At 43.1% G+C, this 21,453-nt stretch overlaps 1 protein-coding gene across 1 annotated transcript; it reads left to right on the forward strand.

Moving 5' to 3' along the window:
* The first annotated feature begins 15,988 nt into the window (after positions 1-15,988).
* LOC128076572 (cytoplasmic 60S subunit biogenesis factor ZNF622-like) lies at positions 15,989-20,819 on the forward strand. The gene is made up of 3 exons (XM_052674367.1): positions 15,989-16,066; positions 16,433-16,507; positions 20,019-20,819. The coding sequence occupies exons 1-3, from the start codon at positions 15,989-15,991 to the stop codon at positions 20,817-20,819; spliced, it is 954 nt and encodes a 317-aa protein (XP_052530327.1).
* The last annotated feature ends 634 nt before the right edge of the window (positions 20,820-21,453 follow it).

Here is a 21,453-nt window from a genome sequence, read left to right on the forward strand (position 1 = left end):
CACTTGAGTTTAAAGGGACCTTTAAAGGCCTGGTCTAAGTCCCCTGCAATGAACAGAGACAACTACAGATACATCAGGGTTCTCAGAGCCCCGTCCAGTCTGATCTTGAGTGCCTCGAGGGATGAGGCATCCACCGCCTCTATGGGCAAACCAGAAGAAGCTGACTTGTGATTTTGTCTAGGGATGTGTGAGAGGACGGATGTTTGGGCACGCGAAAGTCCTGTCCCATGAGGCCCTCCCTAGGCACCCAACAGATTGTCTTCACATGTGGGACCATCTTTGTTGGGTTGCATAATGTACAGCCCAGTCCCAGAACATACACCACAACTTTCCATCTAGGTATCCCAGAGCACTTTAGAACAATAGACTGCCTATGCTGGAGAGCATTTGCAAACATCCCTCCTCTCCACCACATTTCTTTTTATTGCCTCCCTTCTACCTGTAATGAAAAAGTCCCCACCATGGTCAGACCTGGTACTGTGTGATTGCAGCACAGATCGCAGTGATGAGGGCTTACTACAGGCCTTTTGTGTGTGCTTAACACTACAGCTGCCAGGCTGAAGAGAAAACTCAACAGTCTCAGCAAGATGGTCTAAATACTAATAAAGTCTAAGGATGATTGGAAGGAGTGGAAATGGGAAAGCCCACAATCCAGGTAATTAAGCTGTAAAGCCCACAGGGGAAGGGCTGTCACCAAGTCATCTGATGTCGGATGAAGACCAAAGCACAGTGTGAGTCTTTGTCTCTTAATCCCCTCCTCCACTCCCCAGCATGTTCTTATTTCCCTATAAAGTCTTTATACGAAAGGTGGAAAAAAATGATTAAAAAAAATCCTGAAGGATAAATCTTGTAATTCAGAGCACCGAACAGCTGGTAGTTTGAAGCGCAGAACAGCAGTTTAGTGATTAATTTACCTCTTTAAAATGCTGAACAATACAACGCAATAAAATATAAAATTTTATTTTGTATGGCCTCCTTCAAACCAACCGTATCCTGGAGTGCTTTCTGAAGTTAAAGTGCAGCTACAGAGTTAAATAATCAGTAATAGCAGAAGGGAGAGGTATAAAGCGAGATGTGTGAGCAATAGAAAGATCTGCTTTTCGGGAACCCCCCTCCAGTCTATTTAATTTTACTGAAAGGAAGTAGCCTTTGCCATAATTTTTACATATTGATGGATTTTTTGCCTATTTTTTTATGGATTTTTTACGTATTGATGGTACCACCACCGAAGAGACTCTGCCCTTTTGTCCTACTGCCCCAGACAGAAGATCCCAGTGACCTGCCATATATTTGCATCTGCAATTTGTGACCTCTCTGGAGACATTGAGGAATGAAGTTCAGCCTCCTCTCGCGTAGATAGCTGTGACTGACATGCCAGTGAAAAGAAGCTTGTGTGTGTATGCATGTGTGTATGCACAGAGGGGAGAGATAAGAAAGGTGGAAGGGAAATCAGGCAGATGATGATTTTGGTGATGGGGAGAATTGCATTAGTATGAGGCGTAGGTGGGGAAATGCATCCCTGGCGTAACATTGCCGAGCTCCCTGAGACAACATCAGGGATTCATTTTTTAGCCATCAAAATAAGGCACCAGTCTGGCCTCAATTGTCAAGTGCAGCTCAAAGTGGAAGCTTGGAGAGCCCTGGTGTGGGGCAGGGCCAGAGGGATCTGTACATTTTGGGAACCCTCCATGTCTGCAGCATTCAGGTTTCCTGAAGTAATGCGTTGCTTGCCTATGTTTTTCTTCTTCTGCTGGCTAATAATAAGGAAGTTAGTTAGCAGACAGATGCTAAACCCCCTCTTACTGCATTTAGCATTTCAGAATAATGAATAGATTTGCAAATGATGTTTCAAGGCTGCTTCTTTTTCAAACAATAACATCGCTAATGTTCCCAGCTCCTTTGACTTTGCAATTGTCTTCTTCAAACAGTAAAATGTTACAATTAGCTTTCTGGGAGGGCAGAGGGGAAATGTCATTTTTAAGTAATTTCAAGAAATGTCTTTTACAGGGAGAAATGTATGGTATGACTGGTAAGCAATCTGCCTCAACTCTGTCTAGTGGTGCTGTGCTGCTGGGGCTGCCCTGTAGTACACCCACGTAACATGGGAGCCATCCCCCTGACATCCACGGAGCAATTTTTTCCCCAGTGGGCTTTCACCAAAGTACCAGCGAGCTCAGACTCTGGTCCTGAGACCGCAAAGCAAGGCTGCCAGCTGAACACACAGCGTGTGATTTATCTGAACTCTTACATATTCAGCCCGAAAATCATGACAAATCTCATCGCAGGGTTTTGAAGGTCACCCTCCCAAGAGCAAAATATGTGATGCTGCAGCCTGCAGTTGAAAAGGCACCTTATGCTTTTCAAAATCTGACTGCTGCTTGCCACACAGGCTCTTGCTCCCTCCCTCTCCGCTAACTGATCTTTAATATGGATCTAATTCCAACTACACTGTAGTGTGGCAAAATCACATTAGGCAGCACAAGGAGACTCACAGCCCCTTCAAGCATGATAAACTTGAGATTGCTTCCCCAAAGCTCCAATGAGTCTGCGTGGGTCAGGAGTGATGGAGAGCTGCTGGGGTTCGGGGCTGCCAGCAGCTTACCTCCACTAACACTGCAGAAGGGGTTGTGCCTTCTCCTCCTTTGGAAAGAGCAGAGCACAGAGTGTATACCTGCTGCCAGTATGAGCTCACTTTCTTTCTGAAAATATCCTTGCAAATGACCTGAATGTAACTCAGAAAGCGTGAGAGTGTGAGGTTCCCCATCCGCATTATGGATAGGTGGGTAGCGACAGGAGGGCTGGCAGGGAAGCAGCACATCCCTAGCCTTACTTTGCCTTGCCTTACCTTCCCCTGTCTTGCCTTCTCTTGCCTTGCTTTGCCTTGCCTTACATTGCCCTGCCTTTCCTCTTCTTACCTTACCTTGACCTGCCTTTCCTCGCTTTCCTTCGCCTTCCCTTCTCTTGCCCTGCCTTGCCTTGCCTTCCCCTCCCCTCTTTTGCCCTGCCTTACCTTGCCCTTTCTCGCTCCAGGGATCACAGTGTGGGGCTTCTTCCTGCCCTGGGAGAGCTAGACAGAAAGGTTGCTCCAAACGTGGGACGGCTTAATGATTGGTTGGCACAAAACAGCACTTATCTCTTTAAGAAATGGAAATTAGACCTAATTAGCATATACTGGTTGCAATTAGCATATAAGTCCCGTTCTGGGATTTGGAGGAAGGAAAAGGACCAAGCAACAACTTAATGGGATTTTATTAGATAAAATTAGCCACCACTGAACAGTCATAAAAATATCTAAATTATTAGTAGCTCTGCAATTTATTGTGAGTGCTTCCCGGACATGCTAATATCTGTTGGATATGCATTGTGCCTGCTAATCACAAAAACAAACTGTAGGACAAGTACATTCTATCTGCTGCACATTGCTATGTTGTTCTTGGCACAGTATGACAGCTGTATACAAATATATACGTGTGTGCATACATGTGACTTGGTTGGAGCGGTACGTTTTTGCTAATGCCTTATGAGTTATGTAAATGGAATACATTCAAGCAAAAATGATGAACCAGTCGCTAGAGAAACAATCTCACCTACAGTGCAGGAGAAGAGGAGGGGGCTGAGGCATACAGCTTTTGTTGAGTCAGAATGAAACACAAAACCCCCATAGTCATGGCAATCTGATGTATTCAGAACCTGCAATAAAAGCCCTTCTGTATCAGACAGTGAGCTCAAGAGACAAAAAGGATTTAAAAAATACTCAAAATAAATGTATTTTTCAGCAGATTCACGTTTTCCTTCATCCTCACACAGGTCTGACGTGCCTTTTAATGAGCACAGAGTACAATATCTGCTTTAGGTGGGGCCCAGTCTATTCTTTCTCTCTAAATGAGATCAGCTGAAGGCGGGTACTATGGAGGGGACGTGGTGAAGAACCACCATTTTTAATTTATAGAGGTCAGTCAGACTGACCCGAGATGGGATCTAACAGAAAGTTTGCTGTGAAATCTCAGTGATAAGACTAATTGTACGTCTGTTGCCAAGATCATTGCTCAGTGTTTGAAGAAGAGATTCCTGCAAGCCTTTTCTATTGAGCACGTACCAAGGTGGGACTCCGGTGCTGGGCCCAGCAGAAACTGAGTTAACCAGTGGATGTGGATGCTGTGGGAGTGGGATGATACCAACGATTATCCTCCTTGTCTTTCTGCAGGAATTTGGGATCGTCCCAAAGATTGCACAGAAAAGCCTGAGCTCTTGACACCTGGTCATGGTTGTGTTTTCACTGCACATAGGATCAAAAGACAGCCAGATGAAACACAGTAATGCACTCTTTATGGCTTAGGTTCCTAGTACATATTTTTGAGGGGTCAAGTTTCTAGTGTTTATTTATAAGCAGTGTGTTTTGTCATGTTATATATGTGAGTAACTCTATATAAAAGGTCAAGTTTGTCTTAGGTTGGCAAAAGGATTGTAGAGACTAATTTAACATAAGCTATGGTTAAAAAAAAAAAAGGAAGAAAAAAAATCTTAAATGGTTGCCATAGCCCATTCTGCCGTCCATTTTGGAATAGTATTTGGAACAACTTGTGCATTTCATCTGTTTGATATGTTCAGAGCACGGTGAGTTTCTCTGAAATGTTGACTGGTGCCTGATGAGGAGCCCAATTTACATATTCTCAATTTAATCTAAAGTAGGTGCTAATTGATTACTGCTGAATGTCAGCACGCTCTGATTATCTGTTCAAGATGCTCTGAAAAAGAAAAAAAAACCTGCAACCCTGAGCTGCAAGTAGGAAGCAGGGGGAGGCTGAATTCAACCCGCTATGGAAAGACTGTTTACTCTTTCACCTGATATTGCATAAAGGTTTTAATTATCCAGGCCAGAGTCCGTTGAGTGACTTCTACTTTATCATGACCTTCTAAGGCAAGAGAGACAGAAGCAGGATTGCCTTTGCTTTCTGTTCTGGATCCTAACCCTGTCATGAGTGTACGAGGTAATCTTGCGTTTCCTTTCCGTAACTTTCAAGGCACAGTGTGAGACACTGGAGAAAGAAGGAGAGCCTTATGTCATACAACCACAGCAGAGTTGTGCTCTCTGACCTTGGGACTGAGGAGAAAGCAGTCTGTAATTCATTCCAACTCCGAGTTCAACTTGGAGAAAATCTCATATCTTTCTTTAATCTCTGATTCCTCTTTCATGACTCAATTGCCTCTTCTTTGTAGATAGCAAGAACTGTCTCCCACTGCGTAATTGTACAGGACTTCTCATAAGGAAGTTTTGATATGTAGCTGAAAACATGTAGGTTGATGTAACAGAATAGTAGACTCCTAGAACCATAGAATCATAGAATCACAGTATCACAGAATGCCTTGGGTTGAAAGGAGCCTCAAAGATTCTCCATTTCCAACTCCCCCAGCGCCCCTCATACAGGTACATTACAGCTTATTTACACTCATAACTCACTTTGTGACTCTTCTCTTCTGCTGAGACCTGAGCGTTGAGGTATCTCGTTAGTTTTAGTCAGTTTTCTTAACTGGGCACTGAGCCCAGCTTTAATTTGTTTACATACTTTGTAGGATGCCAGGTTCTGTACCTGGAGGCAGGTATATATCTATTATTTAAATAAATATCTACATTCTGAATGCAGAATAAGTCACCATAAGCAAAATAATAATATTTTTTAAAAAGCTGAGCTAGAGGTAGTGAGGAAACACTGTCTTACTGTTCTCTTTTTTCTTTTCCTTCCCTTTTTGTGGCCAGCTACAATTAAGTAGCAAATTGCTGTTTCTTTGGGTCACGGTAGGATTAATCAACAACACTCCAGTGAGGCCGTTTTTTCCTGGCTCCATCTTGGCATGTGGGGCTATTTCCCCAGCAGAAGTGCCTGCTAGTTTAAATCCTGCCATGCAGAAAGCTTTTTCTTCGTGCCTGCTCTCCCTCTGTGGTTTCCACAGGAGCTCTGCCCTCCAGCTTTTCCAATTCAGCATTCACAGTACGAACTTGTGTGTTTGGGAAGCTGCCAGGGGACAGGGAGCTGAGGTGGCAGCCAGCACCGTGTGGAAGTATTGGGTTTGTTATTACTTTTGAGCAGTTAATCTCCATTAGATTGCCCAACTCCTATTATGCATTTCTGATATGGATAAAGGACTGGGTAGGAAATGCTGTCATTAAGAATTTTCCCTTTCTGTTAGTGCTGTTAAGGACCGAATGCTTAAATGCTATTTAGCTCTTTCAAGTAGTGGCTCAGAAACTATTTAGCCTTTTTTTTTTTTTTTAAATCCTGGAGTACTTTGGCCTCCTCCCATGCATGCATTTCTGATACGCTTTGCTCTAACCCAAACACTTACCTCCCTGCTTCCAGCTCTTCATCTACTGCTGATAGAACGACCCATAGGTCTTATGGCCTAGCAAAAGTATTGTGGCATCCCTAAGCCTGACTATCAGCCCTGCCCTGGACAGATCTGTCCAGAATTTCAACCCATGCCAGATTTTACACCCTGTCACTACCTTACCGCCTGCTCATCCATTCCTCTTTGCCTCTCTTCCTCTCTCTTTCGCTTCTGGCATGCACTCACACTGCCTTCCCCCAGCCCTCCTACCTCCTTGACGGCCCCTTTGAGGTGTGCATGTGTCCTCTCCCACAGCCAGCATCCTGGGGCCCTCTATCACCTTTGGGCCCCTTTGTTCCTACAGTTATCTGTCAGCAAGGCCTTCATTTTGAAAGCAAATCAAAGGCGGTCTGCTGTGAGAAAATGGAGAAGTGGAGAAATTACTGGGGACAAGAGGAAGCTGACGTTAGAAAACCCCCTTATCTTCCCCCTTTCTCTTGTTTTGGTAGTGCCAACATTGTATGCTATGTAAATTCTTTTCTCGTCATAGGCAAGAGCAGTTCCTACTTTATAACAGGGAAAAACATACCAGCAGAAAGGGGAACATGGTATATACTGCAACTGTAAAATGCTGCATTAGAAGAATTAATACAAATCTCAATGCCTAGGTGATGATTTCAATAAAGTACTAGGCAGGAATCTCTGGAAAGCATAATTAATAATTAGCTATTATCCTATAACCCTCACAATAATTAATGTGCAGTGTTTTGCTTCACCAGGTTTTGGTTTTTTTTTTTTCAAAATATTTGATTATTTCTGCCTTCGTGGTGTGGATTTCAGGTGATGAAAATGAGTTGCTTTGCACCGGTAGAGCTCCTGAATATGCAATGAACAATCCCGCAGCAGCCAGAGCCCCAGCCAGGGCGGGAGATGAGACGGCGAGCCGGGAAACAAAGGTGAAGGAGAGAGGCAATGAAAGCAAAGCTCTCCATACAATAGCTAAAATACGAATCTCTGGAGACTTCAAGATATTGCATGAACATCAATTTCGCATGCCTATTGTCTGAGCGGTATTAGTGTGTGTAGGACTCCCCTCCCCCATCTCTCTGAGCATGGGGAGCATCGCAGCAAATAGGGAAATGGCATAATTGAGCCGACCCCATCGCATCATGGGGTGTCAGAGTGGACAAGGCACCAGGATGACCACCCATCGCAGGCCCCTTGGCACCCTGCCCCCTACAGTCACTTCTGTGAGGATCGCGAGGGGATTGAAGCCGCAGCAGGAGACAATCCGGCCGTGGATTTCATTAGTGGTCTCTTTTGCCATCGGTGAGACTTTATGGCTAAGAAGCAGAATGAAAGAGCTTTCTAGAAAATTCTTCAGAGAAAAAACAGCTCAGAAATGCGAGTCATGCTTAGGCCCTTTATGGGGAGCTAATTTTGTGCTTAGGAATAAAACAAAATGCCAGGAGTTCCCGCTGCTTGCGATGTGAGCTAGCACGCAAGTCAGACCATGCTGCTGTGGGTTGGAGGGTACCGTTCCCATCCCTCCCTCTCCTTTCACCCCTACGTAGAAGTTGACAATTAGTTTTTACTGCACATACATGAAGGAAGATACATGCTTTGGCCTCTATGTGAGAGCAATAATTCTCTTAAATTGATGTGTCAGCGAACTAAAACTCAATATTTTTTTCACATAGTGTATTTTGCAGTCAGAGGACCTTCACTAATCGGAATAAAGCAATTTGGCTCCCTGTCATTGCTCACTGAAAACATATGAGCTGGTTGGCACGTATGGCCTCCCAGATTTATCAGTGTCTCCCATCTAGTGCATGGGAGGTTCAGGGCTGCAGCTCAGAGAGGAGTGAATTTTTATGAATGCTTTTTTTCCCCTCCCTAAGAATTCCCACAGATAGATTTATTCCTTAGTTTCAGAAATGTTTTATTTATTGTCCATATCCCATATCCTCTTTAGGTCAAATCGAAGTCATATTTTACATTTTTTATTTGTATTACTATGTCCTTATTGCTTTGCTCATTAAAAAAGTGCATTGGCACTATTCCCATAGCTCTCCTTTCCTTTATTGTGAGAGCACCATGATATGAATGTCTACAGCTGTCCCTTCAGTGGGACCACAACATAATGAATTCACTGCATCTTGTATCATGTTCACCAAAGGCCAGGGTAGGTGGGATCGCCATGTTTTAATGGCAAGACTTTACAGCTTGACGACACCAGAATATCCCCTTTTGTGTCACTGACCCTGTGCCCTGTAGTTCCCTCACTCCCTCTGCAGCTTCAGAGACTGCTCTTTGCCAGATCTTAGGATCGTAGAATCATAGAATCATTAAGGTTGGAAAAGACCTCTTAGATCATCTAATCCAACCATTATCCCACCCCCACCATGCCTGCTCATAGAATCCTAGAATCGTGAAGGTTGGAAAAGACCTTCAAGATTATCTATTCCAATCAATCTTGATTCTGTGCTTTTGTCTAGAGGAGTGTTTCTTCGTGTTGGATAATGGAAGCCACAAAAATGTGATAGATCCCACTACCAACACCATGTCACACCTCTAATTAGAAAGGGTGTTATGCACCAAGTGTGTCAGACATTGATTGTTCTACCACCAGTGTGTATGTTACTTCAATGCCAAAGGGAATGCCTGCTCAGTGTGGGAAAGCTCCTCGAATGTTTGGACAGCTCTTCCAGGGTTTGCCCATAACTGAAGGAGCTGGGGCATTCACTGGAGAGAAACAATGTGGATAGATTCCCATCCTTCCTGGGCACGTACACTACCTGGCACAGGGGTAGGACTAGCACCGTTGACTCCATCAGCCAAGCTAAGCCTTCACCAGGACATGCCAGTCTGGAAAGTGGCATCTTACCTCAGTCCTTTCCACAAGAGATATAGCTGCTCTACCAGAAAGAAAGGCTCTGCTCTGTGCACCCCTTTCAGTCTCCTCAGAGGTGACCTGCTGATGGCAGTGGCCAGAGCAGGACCTGCTATACTTGGCTTCTCCTGCCTTTATTCCTACACAGCCTTGGAACGTTTGTGGAGGGAATGCTAAGAGGATTGGTTAATAACCAGAGAAAAATGGCCCAAGCCTTTGTAAGTCCATTTATCCTTTTAATCACACTCTCTCTAACGAGCTATATTCTTCTTACTTATCATTTCCTTTGTTCGTGCCCATTACAGTGTTATTCACAATTTTGGCTCAAACAATACCTCTTAAATAAGAGGATAATATTAAGTGCATCAGCACGAGGAAGGGAAGCTGCTTTTAAAAACTGAAAGTACTGCTTGATTTCCACTTTCAAAGCATTTAATTTCACCTGGTCCACACTTTTAATATTTTCCAATAAAATAACTAGATGGGGGCACATTAAAATGGTCTCAGTTGAGCTGTTTTAATAAAAGGAGAAAGTTTAAAGAGCTCGGCCATGGATGAAAAGCTATTTAAAGCAGGCAGGTTGGATATTTCTGGCATGGATGCATGAGGTATCTGCCTCCACCTCTAATTAAAAGGCCTATATTGTTCAGCTCTACGACACTCCACATGATAGACATATTAAAGACCCAGGAGACCACCATGTTGTCCTGCACTGCTTCTTACTCTAGTAGTGACTCTGTCTGCGTTCCTGGGCAAGCTTGGTGATTTGGGCTTTGCACCCCACAGCTGCAGTCTCAGAAGGTGGCTCCTGGAGAAATGACATTGTCTTCCTCTGGCATAGGTGCAACTGCAGAGCCCAGAACTGGGAATGACATTAATGACACAAAGAAAATTTTGCTTTGTTCTGCAAGTCTCTCCATGCAAATGGTACCACTGACAATTCAGGGGGGATTACACTGACAGATGAAAGAGCCACTGGGTCCTTTTCCCGAAGTCACTGGCCTATCAGTACTTGCAAAGAGCTGGATTTACTTGAATGGGGAGCAAGTACCACACTTTATTTATCTGAGCAATTCCCAGTCTGTGTGATTCTGCTAAAAATGAAGCTGAAAAGGGCAGCAAGTGGGCTAATAGACTGAAAACTTAACATACAGGGTTCAACCATCAGCCTTGGTGCTAACTGTGACTTGCAACCCTGCAATCCTTCGTAATGTGATACCACAGTTCTATGAGATACGAAGCAGCCAGAATGCTCTCTGGCAATTTTCAGCTCTACAAAAAGAGGCTCCAAAAATGATCTATCTGTCTTTTTGAAACACTGGCTTAGAGAGGCTTTGAATAATGAGTAGGCAGTTTGCTATTTCACCATGCACAGCTCTTGTGTATCAATAGGTGGAAAGTGTATGTAGTGTTTTAAAATACAGATGTCTCAAAGTGCAGGACAGTTTTTGCTGAACTTGTGCAGGGATAGAAATATGTGCATGTTTATAAACGTAGAACTCCCCTAAGATTTTGGTAGCAAAATCTTGTCTTTCACTGAGGGTTTCCTGGTGAAAGAGTTTGGGAATTTCCCCTCCTCCAAGGTTTCCTCTTCTTGTATGTAAACATCCAATGCAAAGCATGATGCTCTTTGTAGGTGATAAGACAGCCATTGTGTAACTGCATAGAAACACTATTAGTATCCTCATAAAATGCAATTACTGTCTAGAAGGAATACTCTGATGGCAATAACAGCGTTAGAATTCTTCATAGACAAAGGAACTAATTAATTTTGGCATCAAATAAGACATGTGGGTAGTTAATTGTTTTAAACCCCATTTCACAGCTAGGTGTAGGAGCAAGTAGGACTGTATGTCAGTGATATCATGGAAAGACAAATCAAGTGACTACTGTGATGCTAGAAAACCAAGCGAGAAGCAGGGGCAAGGATTTGACATTCTCAGATTCCAAATGGAGCTTTTGCTAATTACATTATATTATATCTCGAAGATGTCATGTGTATTTGATATGTTTTTGTTGGCCATTTCAATTGCATGTTAGTTCCCTATGGTTTTTAATCTAGTCTTTTAAGTTCAACATTCATTGTCCAAAATTCTAACAGCAGATGACATTATAATGGGAGATTTCAAAGCAACCTGAAGCAAATTTTCTCCTTGTATCTCTGCTTTCATTTTTTCTGGTACAAACCCTCTCAGGATAACAACACAAACAAAATGTTGCTGAGATTTTAACCACACCATCAAGTAAGAGTAGCATATTCCTTTGTCTGTGTTGGCATCTCTAAGAAGAGCTGCAGTGGTGCAGCTGCCATGTAACCAGTAGCTGACACATGAAGCTCATTTGTTCCTCCAAAAGTCCTTTTTCCTAACTGGCAGTATTGAAGAGAAACCACCTGGTTCCCTGTGTTCTTGACCATCTTGGTCATGTCCTCATACTTCATATGCTCCTAGTCTCCCCTAGCTGTATGCTGGCTTTGATCACACTGGAGAGCAGCAAGTAGTAATAACTGGAGAGTGTGAGAAGCTTTATCAGTGTCTCCACAACATCCTGCATTCTAAGCTCCAGCAAGAAGAAAACATCCCTAGATAGTGAAACATATTGGTAGGTGGGGACCTCTGCTCCCTGCTAGTTACCCACTGCTAACACCCATAGCTTCTTCCCAGTTCTTCATTGTGCACAGACCCTTCTACAGACAAGGAGACCACCATGAAGCTGCAGTTGGAATGGAAGAACACTTCTCACGTTTACCCTTCACGCGGTATGAAGTAATCCCAGGAACTCCGGCAGACAGCATGGGAGTTTAGGAGTCTTGTTTCTTGTGTCCTCTAGCCACCAAAGAGAGATACTGGAGAAAACCAGTGTCACTTCTTGCAGCTCTTGTATTTTGCATGCTAGCCTCCCCTCTGTTGTCTGCCTCATGCTACATGGTTTGAGATCTCATCAAATCACAGTTGCAGTTGGCATAGTTGTAGCTCGAAATGCAACTTCAATACAAGGGAGAGCACTAGTATCTGCTGTACTTGCTCTATATTCCTGGTTGCATTTGTTCGTTGCTCCATTTAGCGATGTGAAAGGTAGAAATAGAAATGCTTTGAACAAGTCCCAGGGGCTTGTGAACAGAAAGTGGAATATATCTGAGAAACAGAAGAGTGCCTGAGAAGAGTTATCAGTATGAGAGACCTCAAGCTGAGTGACTGAGAGTTGACATTCCTTCTATTTATTTATAAAATTTGTAACTGTGGAAATTAGCCTTAGAAGCTGTAGACCCATTACTGTTAGTTTTATCATCCTTCTAAGACATACCCTGAGGCATTCCTGGAGATTGAATCCTATTGTGCTTTGCAATAAGCCCATAATTGATTATGCTATGGAGCTTTAATATGGGTTGAGAAATAGAATCCAGAGTAAATACATTCAGAATTTTGCTAGCAGGCCAAATTTAAAGCTGGTTTTCTAAACCTACCAGGATTAGTTCTTCTCAGCTAATGATTTAATTTGAACCAGCCACCCTAAGAGGTGCAGTGTGTGAGTAAGTCCAGGCTATCTGCTTGCTGGGCTTATTTAAAGAAGTTCATCCCCTCTACTTCACCTGCAAGTTTGTAAAGCTAAAATTAGGTTATAATATTGTTCATTATAAGCCACTGTAGGTCTTGCCTGGCACTCCCCCCTGTAGTGCCATCAGACACAGATTTGCAGATTTGTTTCAGTTCTGAAAAAATAGGTGCATTACACCATATCCTCCAAAAATGAGGGAGAACTGAGTTGGGTGGTAGCTTGTCTTTATATCTCCCAGCTTGAAGTGTAGTCCATGTAGCTTCCTAGTCTTCATTAGGTTTTTTTTTTCCCCAATTCACTCATTTGTTTAAAATCTGTCCTTCCTAGAAGGAGGTTGTCCATTTTGCTCCTTCATACAGGGATGAGAATGATGTCGATCTTTTCTCATCCTTTCATTAGCAAAAATTGTCTTTTTTTTTCTCTGAGTTACTAAGGACTGTTTTACTTCCTTTGATATGCAGGTGGTGACTGTAACTAATTTCACAACGTAAGTTGGGCTAACTTGTAGGTCTACTAGAAATTGAAGCTTCTTAAACTACTTGCTATCCAGGAAGAATTTAAACAAGTAAACTCAAGAATTTTGTTACAAGCAAAAGAAATGTTGTTCAGAAGTGACAGAATTAGCACTGCTTTCTGACCGTTTTAAATCCTTCTTTTGTTTCTGGGCTTGAAATCTCAAAGGCAAAATTTGTTTGTGAGATTCAATCTTCAGAATTGGTTTAGGGTAGGGTTTTTTTGGTTCACAATATATATTTATTTGAAAATGCTCATGAAACATTGTTATTGTCTGTGCAGGGTCTTAAGGGAAAAAACAATTAGTTTCATATTTCCCAGGTGCAAAAGAACTCTCTCTCTCTTTTTCTTTCTTCCTCTCTTACTTTTTCTCATAAAAATTAAAAAACTGAGTATTTACCCCAAACCACCATGCCACTGGGTCTGTTCCATTAAAAACTGATACACTATGCCCAACGTGCTAAAGATGTAAAACCTCCATTTGCGTGTTCTCACCAAATTTATTATACTGCATTTTTGTATTCAGTGACCAGCTAAGGGGAAATAGTGCAAACTAAAGAGGAAAAGTGTCAGACTGGAGAGAGCTGCAATGAAAGAGCATCTTTATTTCAGTGTTTGAGCTCTTCCTTACTCTGTGCCACTGTAAAAGGACATGTATTATCTTTGATCCATAATGTTTGCAGCTGCACAAAGCTGGAAATGGGACAACAGATGTGTATGGGAAGACAAGGCACAGGAATACACGAACAGAAAATCCTTAATATAAGCTTTTTTGCAAGCATAGCAGCATCGTCTTTGAATCAAGTTTTGGATCAGATGGCAATTTAAATTTCAAGAAAAAATGAATGCTGGGTAAATTGTTGTAAGAAAGACATGCTCCTCCTTATACCAGTCTCAGTTATACTATGGAAAAGACATACCTGGTGTTACGCAGTAAACTTAAGCTTTAATGCCATCTTTTCTCACTTTTTAACTGCATTTTCATTGCTCCAGGAAGACTTTGCATGTAAACTGCCTAATTTTTGCTCTGGCCTTGGGAGGTTCTTAACTCTGCAGACAATAGCCCTCTGCAAAGCTCTGCTATACAAAAGATGTTTTTCCCATCAGAAAACAACACCTAGAGCTGTTTCAGACAGGAGGAGATGATATCATAATTTAAATTCAAGGTTTTCCTGAGGATTAAGAGGTTGCAATGAGGGGTTGGCTGCAGAGATTCTAGGAGAAAAGGTTGACTGGCTTGAACAAATGTAGATCAAAATGTAAAATCATTGCTGACATTGCTGTAATAACTCATACAGGAGTAAGAAACTATTGGTGGTCTGGTAGATGGTACTGCTCCTCCCTGTGTGAAGCTCTAACTCTCAGGACTCAGGAGCTGCAAGCACACGCATGCTCACACACACACTGGGCTATATATGTGCAAGTATTTATGCTTGTATTTAAAATACACAAATTTGGAGGGACAGTGAGTAGTCTTTACTTCATGATGTTTTATGAGCATCTCCGAAGAGCATAGAATCATAGAATCATTAAGGTTAGAGAAGACTTCAAAGATCATCTAGTCCAACTATCAACCTATCACCACCATGCCCACTAGCTGCGTCCCTCAGAATTTTGATTCTTGCTCTCATTTGTTACCTGGCATATTCCCCCCGCTTCTGCCCGTGTTTTTTGTGAAGTGGGAAAACAGCATTGCCTGACGAAAAAGTCTGTTTTGGAATGACATCTTTCCTACCTTGATATATCTCGTTGTAATTCTTTGGTATATTTATGAGATCTTTATTAAGACAGGCCAGATTTATTTTTCATTTGTGTTAAATCGTTTGCGCCCTTTTAAAGGTGCACCAGATCCTCAGCATTGGACTTTTGATTGTCTGCCTGACAACGATGAAGTGTTCTGTTCTAACAAATGCAGTAAAATGTTGTCCTGTTGCATTTTCTGTGCTATTTGTGAAATGTTAGTAATAAGGAGGGACAGACAGATATGGAATGAATTTGGTATGAACTTATCGTAATTTTGGTAAATTGCTCCAACCAGACTGAGCTGGTGGTGATCAGTGATTACTGGATTTAGAAGGTCACAGTCTCCCTTTCCAAAGGAGCTTCCCTATTTCTAAACAACTGAATCGGGGTCATTGCCAAAGCACTCATTGCTAGTTTGCAAAGACTGCTCATGAAGCTCTGTTTTCTTATTTTGGTGTCTGGGTGACAGCTCTGATTCACCCAATAAAAGGGCTACTACCAGTTGTGGTTCTAGTACGGTAACACCAAAAATAGCTTCTAATTGGTATGCAGAGTCTGGAGCAAATTTGCTCCTGTTAAGTATGCTGGTCAGGTTCTTGGGCTTGTGCATTCTGGATAGCCTCTGGCTAGCCAGGGAATTGGATGCCTTGCCTGTATGCTGCAGCTTTTCCAAGGGAATTTGTCAGAGTAATTAACAAAAGCCTCTATCTGCCTCTACAAGTAGTATGTGTGCCATTTCAAGCCTCTTGAGTGATGAAACATCACTCATCATAGAGGACAGCAGCTTCAGCAAAGTGGTCAGAGCCTGGCTAGGCGTGTGGTCTGGGCTGTGTCATGGTTGGGCTAGATGGTATTAATGGTCCTTTCCAACCTTAATGACTCTACGATTCTGTGTCATTCTGGATGGGAAAGATGATTACTACAGCCTAACTCTGCCCACACATGAGGTGCAATCCGACCATGGCATGTGAGTTCCTGATGCATGGGAAGGGCAATATGCAAGCCCTGAACTTGCAACAACCAAACTATCATGAGCTAGTAATGTGAACCGAAATGTTGCTTGTGAATATTCCTCCTTTGGGAATAACAGGCAAGTTTCTGCTCCTAGAGAAGTTTCCTCTATGTCTTCCTCAGGAAAATGAGCCTTTGAGCTCAGTGACAAGGACAGCAGCAAAATGTGTCTGTGCAGTAGAGCCCCATGGCCTCTTAAAGTCCTCAAACTCTTGATGGATGGATCAGAGCTGACTTAAACAACAGAATGAGTGCTATTGATGTTTCTCTGCTATGTTGTTGTTTTTTTTAAACCATTCAAGTAACAAGGCTATTCTGAATCTTTTCTCCATGTTAATGAAAACAGCCTCAGGAGTTTTTCTCACCCAGTTCCACACTTTGCCTTGTCGTCAGATTAGAGAGCAGTACCGAGTGGAGAAGAAGCAGAAGGAATCTCACTGTGAAGAATGCAAAGGGAAGGTCACACAGGTTAGAAGATGTCTATCAAATCAACTCATTGTCATAGAGAGGGAGGGAGGCACATTAATTTGGGAAAGCAGTAGATGCAATTTCCCACTCTGATAGAATGCTTTTTGTAGCATACACCTCATTAGTTTCAGGAAAATTTGTTTTGATTTGCAGCAGAGAAAGGAAGGAAAGAGTGGAGGCCATTGTATTTAAATCTCATCTGAACACAAACTGAGAAAAACTTTGCAGACCTTTGGACTCTGGTCCTTGATTTCCACTGATGTCACTCATTGTCAGGTATTTGTGGTCCTGCTAAAGCAGCCCTTGCTTTTGCTTTGCCCACAACAATCTTAAATACATGCCTAAGGAGAAGTGTGATGGAAATGCCTTCGCTGTAGAGACACTTGCAAAGAGGTATGTGAGCCTGAGAAACCAAGTGGTTCTACTGATGCTCACTGTAGCCAAGCAGGCAGATTTGGACTCACTGGAGAAGAAGAGGGAGATGAATGCATACAGGAGATCTCTAACATGCCATGAGATGGGTTGTGTGGCACCTTCAAGCAAGAATCAGTAATACTGATTCTTAGAGCTTCTTTAGAGCTGTTAATAGCATTTCTTATTTTTCTCAAAAAAAAAACTAGCAAATACTGGCACTGAATAGATATTCATTTCAGTCTCAGATTTTGCCTTTTTATTTTCTACTTTGTGGAAACGCACCAAAAGAAACTGCCTGGCCAGCTGAGAAGATAGAGACATGCATACCCAGACTACTTTCCCTGGGCCCATATTATGCACTCTGTGACATTCATGATGTAAGTGAAAAAAGTCAGATCTATCCTGCCTTCTCGGCTCTTGTGTCCCAACTATGGAGAACAGCAGCAAAAGGGGGGGGTTCTCATCCAAGACACTGGCCCAAATTCACCTTCTATAGATGTCAGTCTGGTGGAGAGTTAATACCAGCTTGTGATTACTTAGGCTATAGTATTTATGGCAAAGTGACACATAAAGCAATGCTTGGCAGCTCCTGCTTTATCAATAAGGAAACTGAGATCCTTAAAGGCTCTATAGCTAAGCTGCAGATTCATCATTTGCATTCCAATTATCTATGGAGAGCTGAGGTGTGTAGGTGACGCACTAAAGAAGACACCTCGTGTCTTACCACGTTGAAGTCTGGGAGCTGCTTAAGCTGACTTTGCAGACTGTAAGAATGTAATTGAATAACCTGGTTGGAGGGCAAATTTGAAAATTAAGCAGGGTCTTGAGGAAGTGGACCCTATGGAAACCTTTCCAACCAACAAATACCATCAAAGGACTTCTGCATTGTTTGTACAAGGAGGATAATGTTTGCTTAAACTGGCTGTCGTCCTTGAACAGCAAGGCAACAGAAACTAATTCAAAGAAGCTGAACCAAATAGAGGTGTGATAAACTATTTGGAGTCTGAAATTCAAGTTGTGTGGTACAGATGTTGTAGAACACATCACATCACATGGGTGATGCCTGTTTATTACTGGAGCAGTGTACTTTCTAGAAGATAATTTCCATTGTGGAAAGGGGTTTTTTTGCTTATTGAGAACTCACTGGTGGAAATAAAGTATGTTAAAAATGAGCAGAAGTGGCAGATTCCTGTTCTAGCATTTGTAACTTCCATTTTACTCAAATTACTAGCAAAGTTTTGAGGTCCCTTGTACTGATTGTGTTGAAATAATTAATGATGGTTTCTTCCTGGATTCAGTTTCTTTAATTTACATGTACCAAAAGGCAGCCTGCTTGTTCCCAAGGGGAGTCACACACAGCCATAGAATCATGGAATCACAGAATGGTTTGGGTTGGAAGGGACCTCAAAGCCCACCCACCCCAACCCCAGTCATGGGCAGGGCTGCCCCCCACCAGCTCAGGCTGCCCAGGGCCCCATCCTACCTGGCCTTGAGCCTCCAGGGATGGGGCACCACAGCTTCTCTGGGCAGCTGTGCCAGCGCCTCACTGTCCTATCTGTAAAAAAAAACCCTAACATCTAATTTAAATTTCTCCTATTTTAAAGCCATCACTAGCTCTTTTCTCAAGCTTTCAAGCCTTTTTCGGATCCCATATGCCCATTCTCTCTGACATTTCCCATCATTCCATTCTCCAAAATTCTGTATGTATCTGAGGTTTTATTTCTGCTTCTTTTTTCTTTTTCTTTGTATTCACTGCATTTTTGTATGCATTGACACAGAGCCCTCTATTAAGGCTATGCCTAGCAAACATCTTTCTGTACTGTGCACATTCTTCAGGAGCTTCACATGTCTTCATGTGAACCTTGATATGAACACATGTTTTGGCTGGATAGTGCTATTGCTTCAGTGAGCTGTTTTCATGGAAGAGCTTATAGCTTCTCACAATTATTTTCAAAGAAGAGTGAATGTTTCACCCAAATATATTTAGTCCACTATGAATATGCCTTCTGAGGCTTCAGCTAGAGAGTTAAAAATGGAGACTAACTGTTATTCCTCGAAAGTACAGTGTTTGGGGCACTGCAGGTATTTAGGTGCTATTTGTACAACTGCATAACAACGAACAGTAGCATCGTACAAAATGTTCTTCAGGGAGGAGACCAGGACCCACAACCCCCACAAAGGAGAAAGCATTTGTTTCTAGTAACTTTTGCCTGGCCTCCCTGAGCCTGAATTCAGAAGGCAGATGGAACAACGTCAAAAATTCCCTACAGAGAACATCTTATGTGAGGAAGGGCAAAATAATAAAGATGCAGTGTGAGAAGCTTCGTAGCAGCAGCCCTCACTTCCACTCACACAACCCCAAGGGCTGTCCCCCTCCACAGAATTTCATTGCATCTTCTCCTTGTTCTTTCAGAGCAGATCGTTAGCAATACCACTCTGCTTTTGCATGGCTGTGCGTCATGGAGCTACCGTGAGCATTTTCCAGGATTAACTTGGCTCTGCTCCTCAATTGGTTTCAATGTGTTTAGCAAGCCTTTTTTTAGTCAGCATGGAGAAGTTAATGCTCTTAGTTCTCAAGCTTTTTACAAGTGCATGAAGCCAGATCATCCCCTCTCAGTTTTGCCACAGAAGAGATATAGCTAGCATAAAGTACCCGAAGTCAGTTTGAAGTCTCTTGGAGGAAAGAGACCGGAGCTTAGGAGATCTCAGCCTCCAGCTTTCTCATCACCTCAGGACTCTCCCATGTACTGCAAACTGCAAAGCAAGGCTTGGGCAGATGTTGATGAAAGGCTCTCTCAAAACCAGAGAACTGCACAGAAGAACCCCATTCCCAGGAAAACTATTGGGAAATACCTCCAGACAGAAAACTCATGATTCACAGTGAGACAAATTCACAGTGATGACTGTATCAGATTCTGGCTGACCTGGAGAATGAATCTTCCCATTCCCAGGGAAAGAGGATGGAAGCCAAAGCCTAAGAGACTGGCTCTGTGCATAAAGTCCCCAGCTTCTGGTCCTTTGGGTAAGGCTGGTTTCTTGCTTGGATAGCGTTGGTGAGATTATTGTTAAATATATTTTATTTCTGAAAGAACTGTAGGAAGACTGGCACTGCTACAACCTGAAGCGCAAGGTTGCCGACATGCCTCCTGTCACCGCTGAGAACTTCCAGGAGAGAGTCTTAGCACAAAGGGCTGTGGCTGAGGAGCAGGACAAAGTCACTGCCACCTACTGTATGGTTTGCAGCAAGAGATTCTCCACCTTCAACGCCTGTGAGAATCACTTGAAGTCCAAGAAGCACCTGGATCTGGAGAAGAAAGCTGTTCAAGTCATCAGCAAGAAGGTGAAAATATTAAATGAGAAGAACCTGGAAAAAGGGCTCACTGTGGAGAGTGTAGACAAAGATGAAATGAACACAACTATACAGCAAGCAGTTAGAGCTCAGCCATCCTCATCTCCAAAGAAGGCACCCTTACCTCCTAACCATGCAAGCAGTCCTCCAGTTCCTGTGGAAAGCGTCAGTCCATTGCAGAGTAAAGAACAAACCGAGAAGCCTCTGCAGCTACAATGGTTTGAACAACAAGCAAAGAAGCTGGCAAAACAGGAAGCAGAGGTAGAAGAGGATTCAGAAGAAGGCTGGGAAGACATGGATTCTGATGAAGACTTCAGCTCTGAAGAAGAGATGGAAGGTGTGGAAGAAGAGGAGGAGAAGCAAGCAGAAGCTGAAAGCACTTGTGCCATTGGGGCCATACCGGTCACAGACTGCTTGTTCTGTTCCCACCATTCCAGAACTCTCACGAAGAACGTGGCCCATACGACAAAAGTTCACAGTTTCTTCATTCCAGACATAGAATACCTTGTGGATCTCAGAGGACTAAAAAATTGTATTGATATAAAATAATTCATTATTTTGGGAGTATTGGTTGATGCTCGGCTGAACATGAGCCAAAAGTGTGCCCAGGTGGCCAAGAGGCCCAATGGCATCCTGGCCTGCATTAGAAATGGTGTGGCCAGCAGGAGCAGGGAGGTGATCATCCCCCTCTACTGAGCACTGGTGAGGCCGCACCTCGAGTATTGTGTTCAGTTTGGGCCCCTCACTACAAGAAAGATGTTGAGGTCCTGGAGCGTGTCCAGAGAAGGGCAACGAAACTGGTGAGGGGTCTGGAGCACAAACCTTATGAGGAGCGGCTGAGGGAGCTGGGATTGTTCAGTGTGGAGAGGAGGAGGCTCAGGGGAGACCTCATTGCACTCCTGAAGGGAGGTTGTGGTGAAGAGGGATCTGGCCTCTTCTCCCAGGCAACAAGCAGGACAGGGGGTAATGGCCACAAGTTGTACCAGAGGAGATTTAGATTAGACATAAGGAAGAACTTTTTCTCTCAGAGTGTGGTCAGGCACTGGAATGGCTGCCCAGGGAGGTGGTGGAGTTGCCGTCCCTGGCAGTGTTCAAGAGGCGCCTGGATGATGTGCTGTGTGACACGATTTAGTGCAAGTGGTGATGAGGAGACGATTGGACTAGATGATCTTGTAGGTCATTT

The sequence above is a fragment of the Tympanuchus pallidicinctus genome, unplaced genomic scaffold (genome assembly GCF_026119805.1).
Source record: "Tympanuchus pallidicinctus isolate F22 unplaced genomic scaffold, pur_lepc_1.0 scaffold14, whole genome shotgun sequence".
NCBI lineage: Eukaryota > Metazoa > Chordata > Aves > Galliformes > Phasianidae > Tympanuchus > Tympanuchus pallidicinctus.

Coding starts and splice junctions, on each gene's coding strand:
- LOC128076572 (XM_052674367.1), top strand. CDS start 15,989: ATGGCATGTGAGTTCCTGATGCATGGGAAGGGCAATATGCAAGCCCTG. Junction 16,067..16,432: donor AACCAAACTATCATGAGCTA/GTAATGTGAACC, acceptor CCTTGTCGTCAG/ATTAGAGAGCAGTACCGAGT. Junction 16,508..20,018: donor GCAAAGGGAAGGTCACACAG/GTTAGAAGATGT, acceptor AAAGAACTGTAG/GAAGACTGGCACTGCTACAA.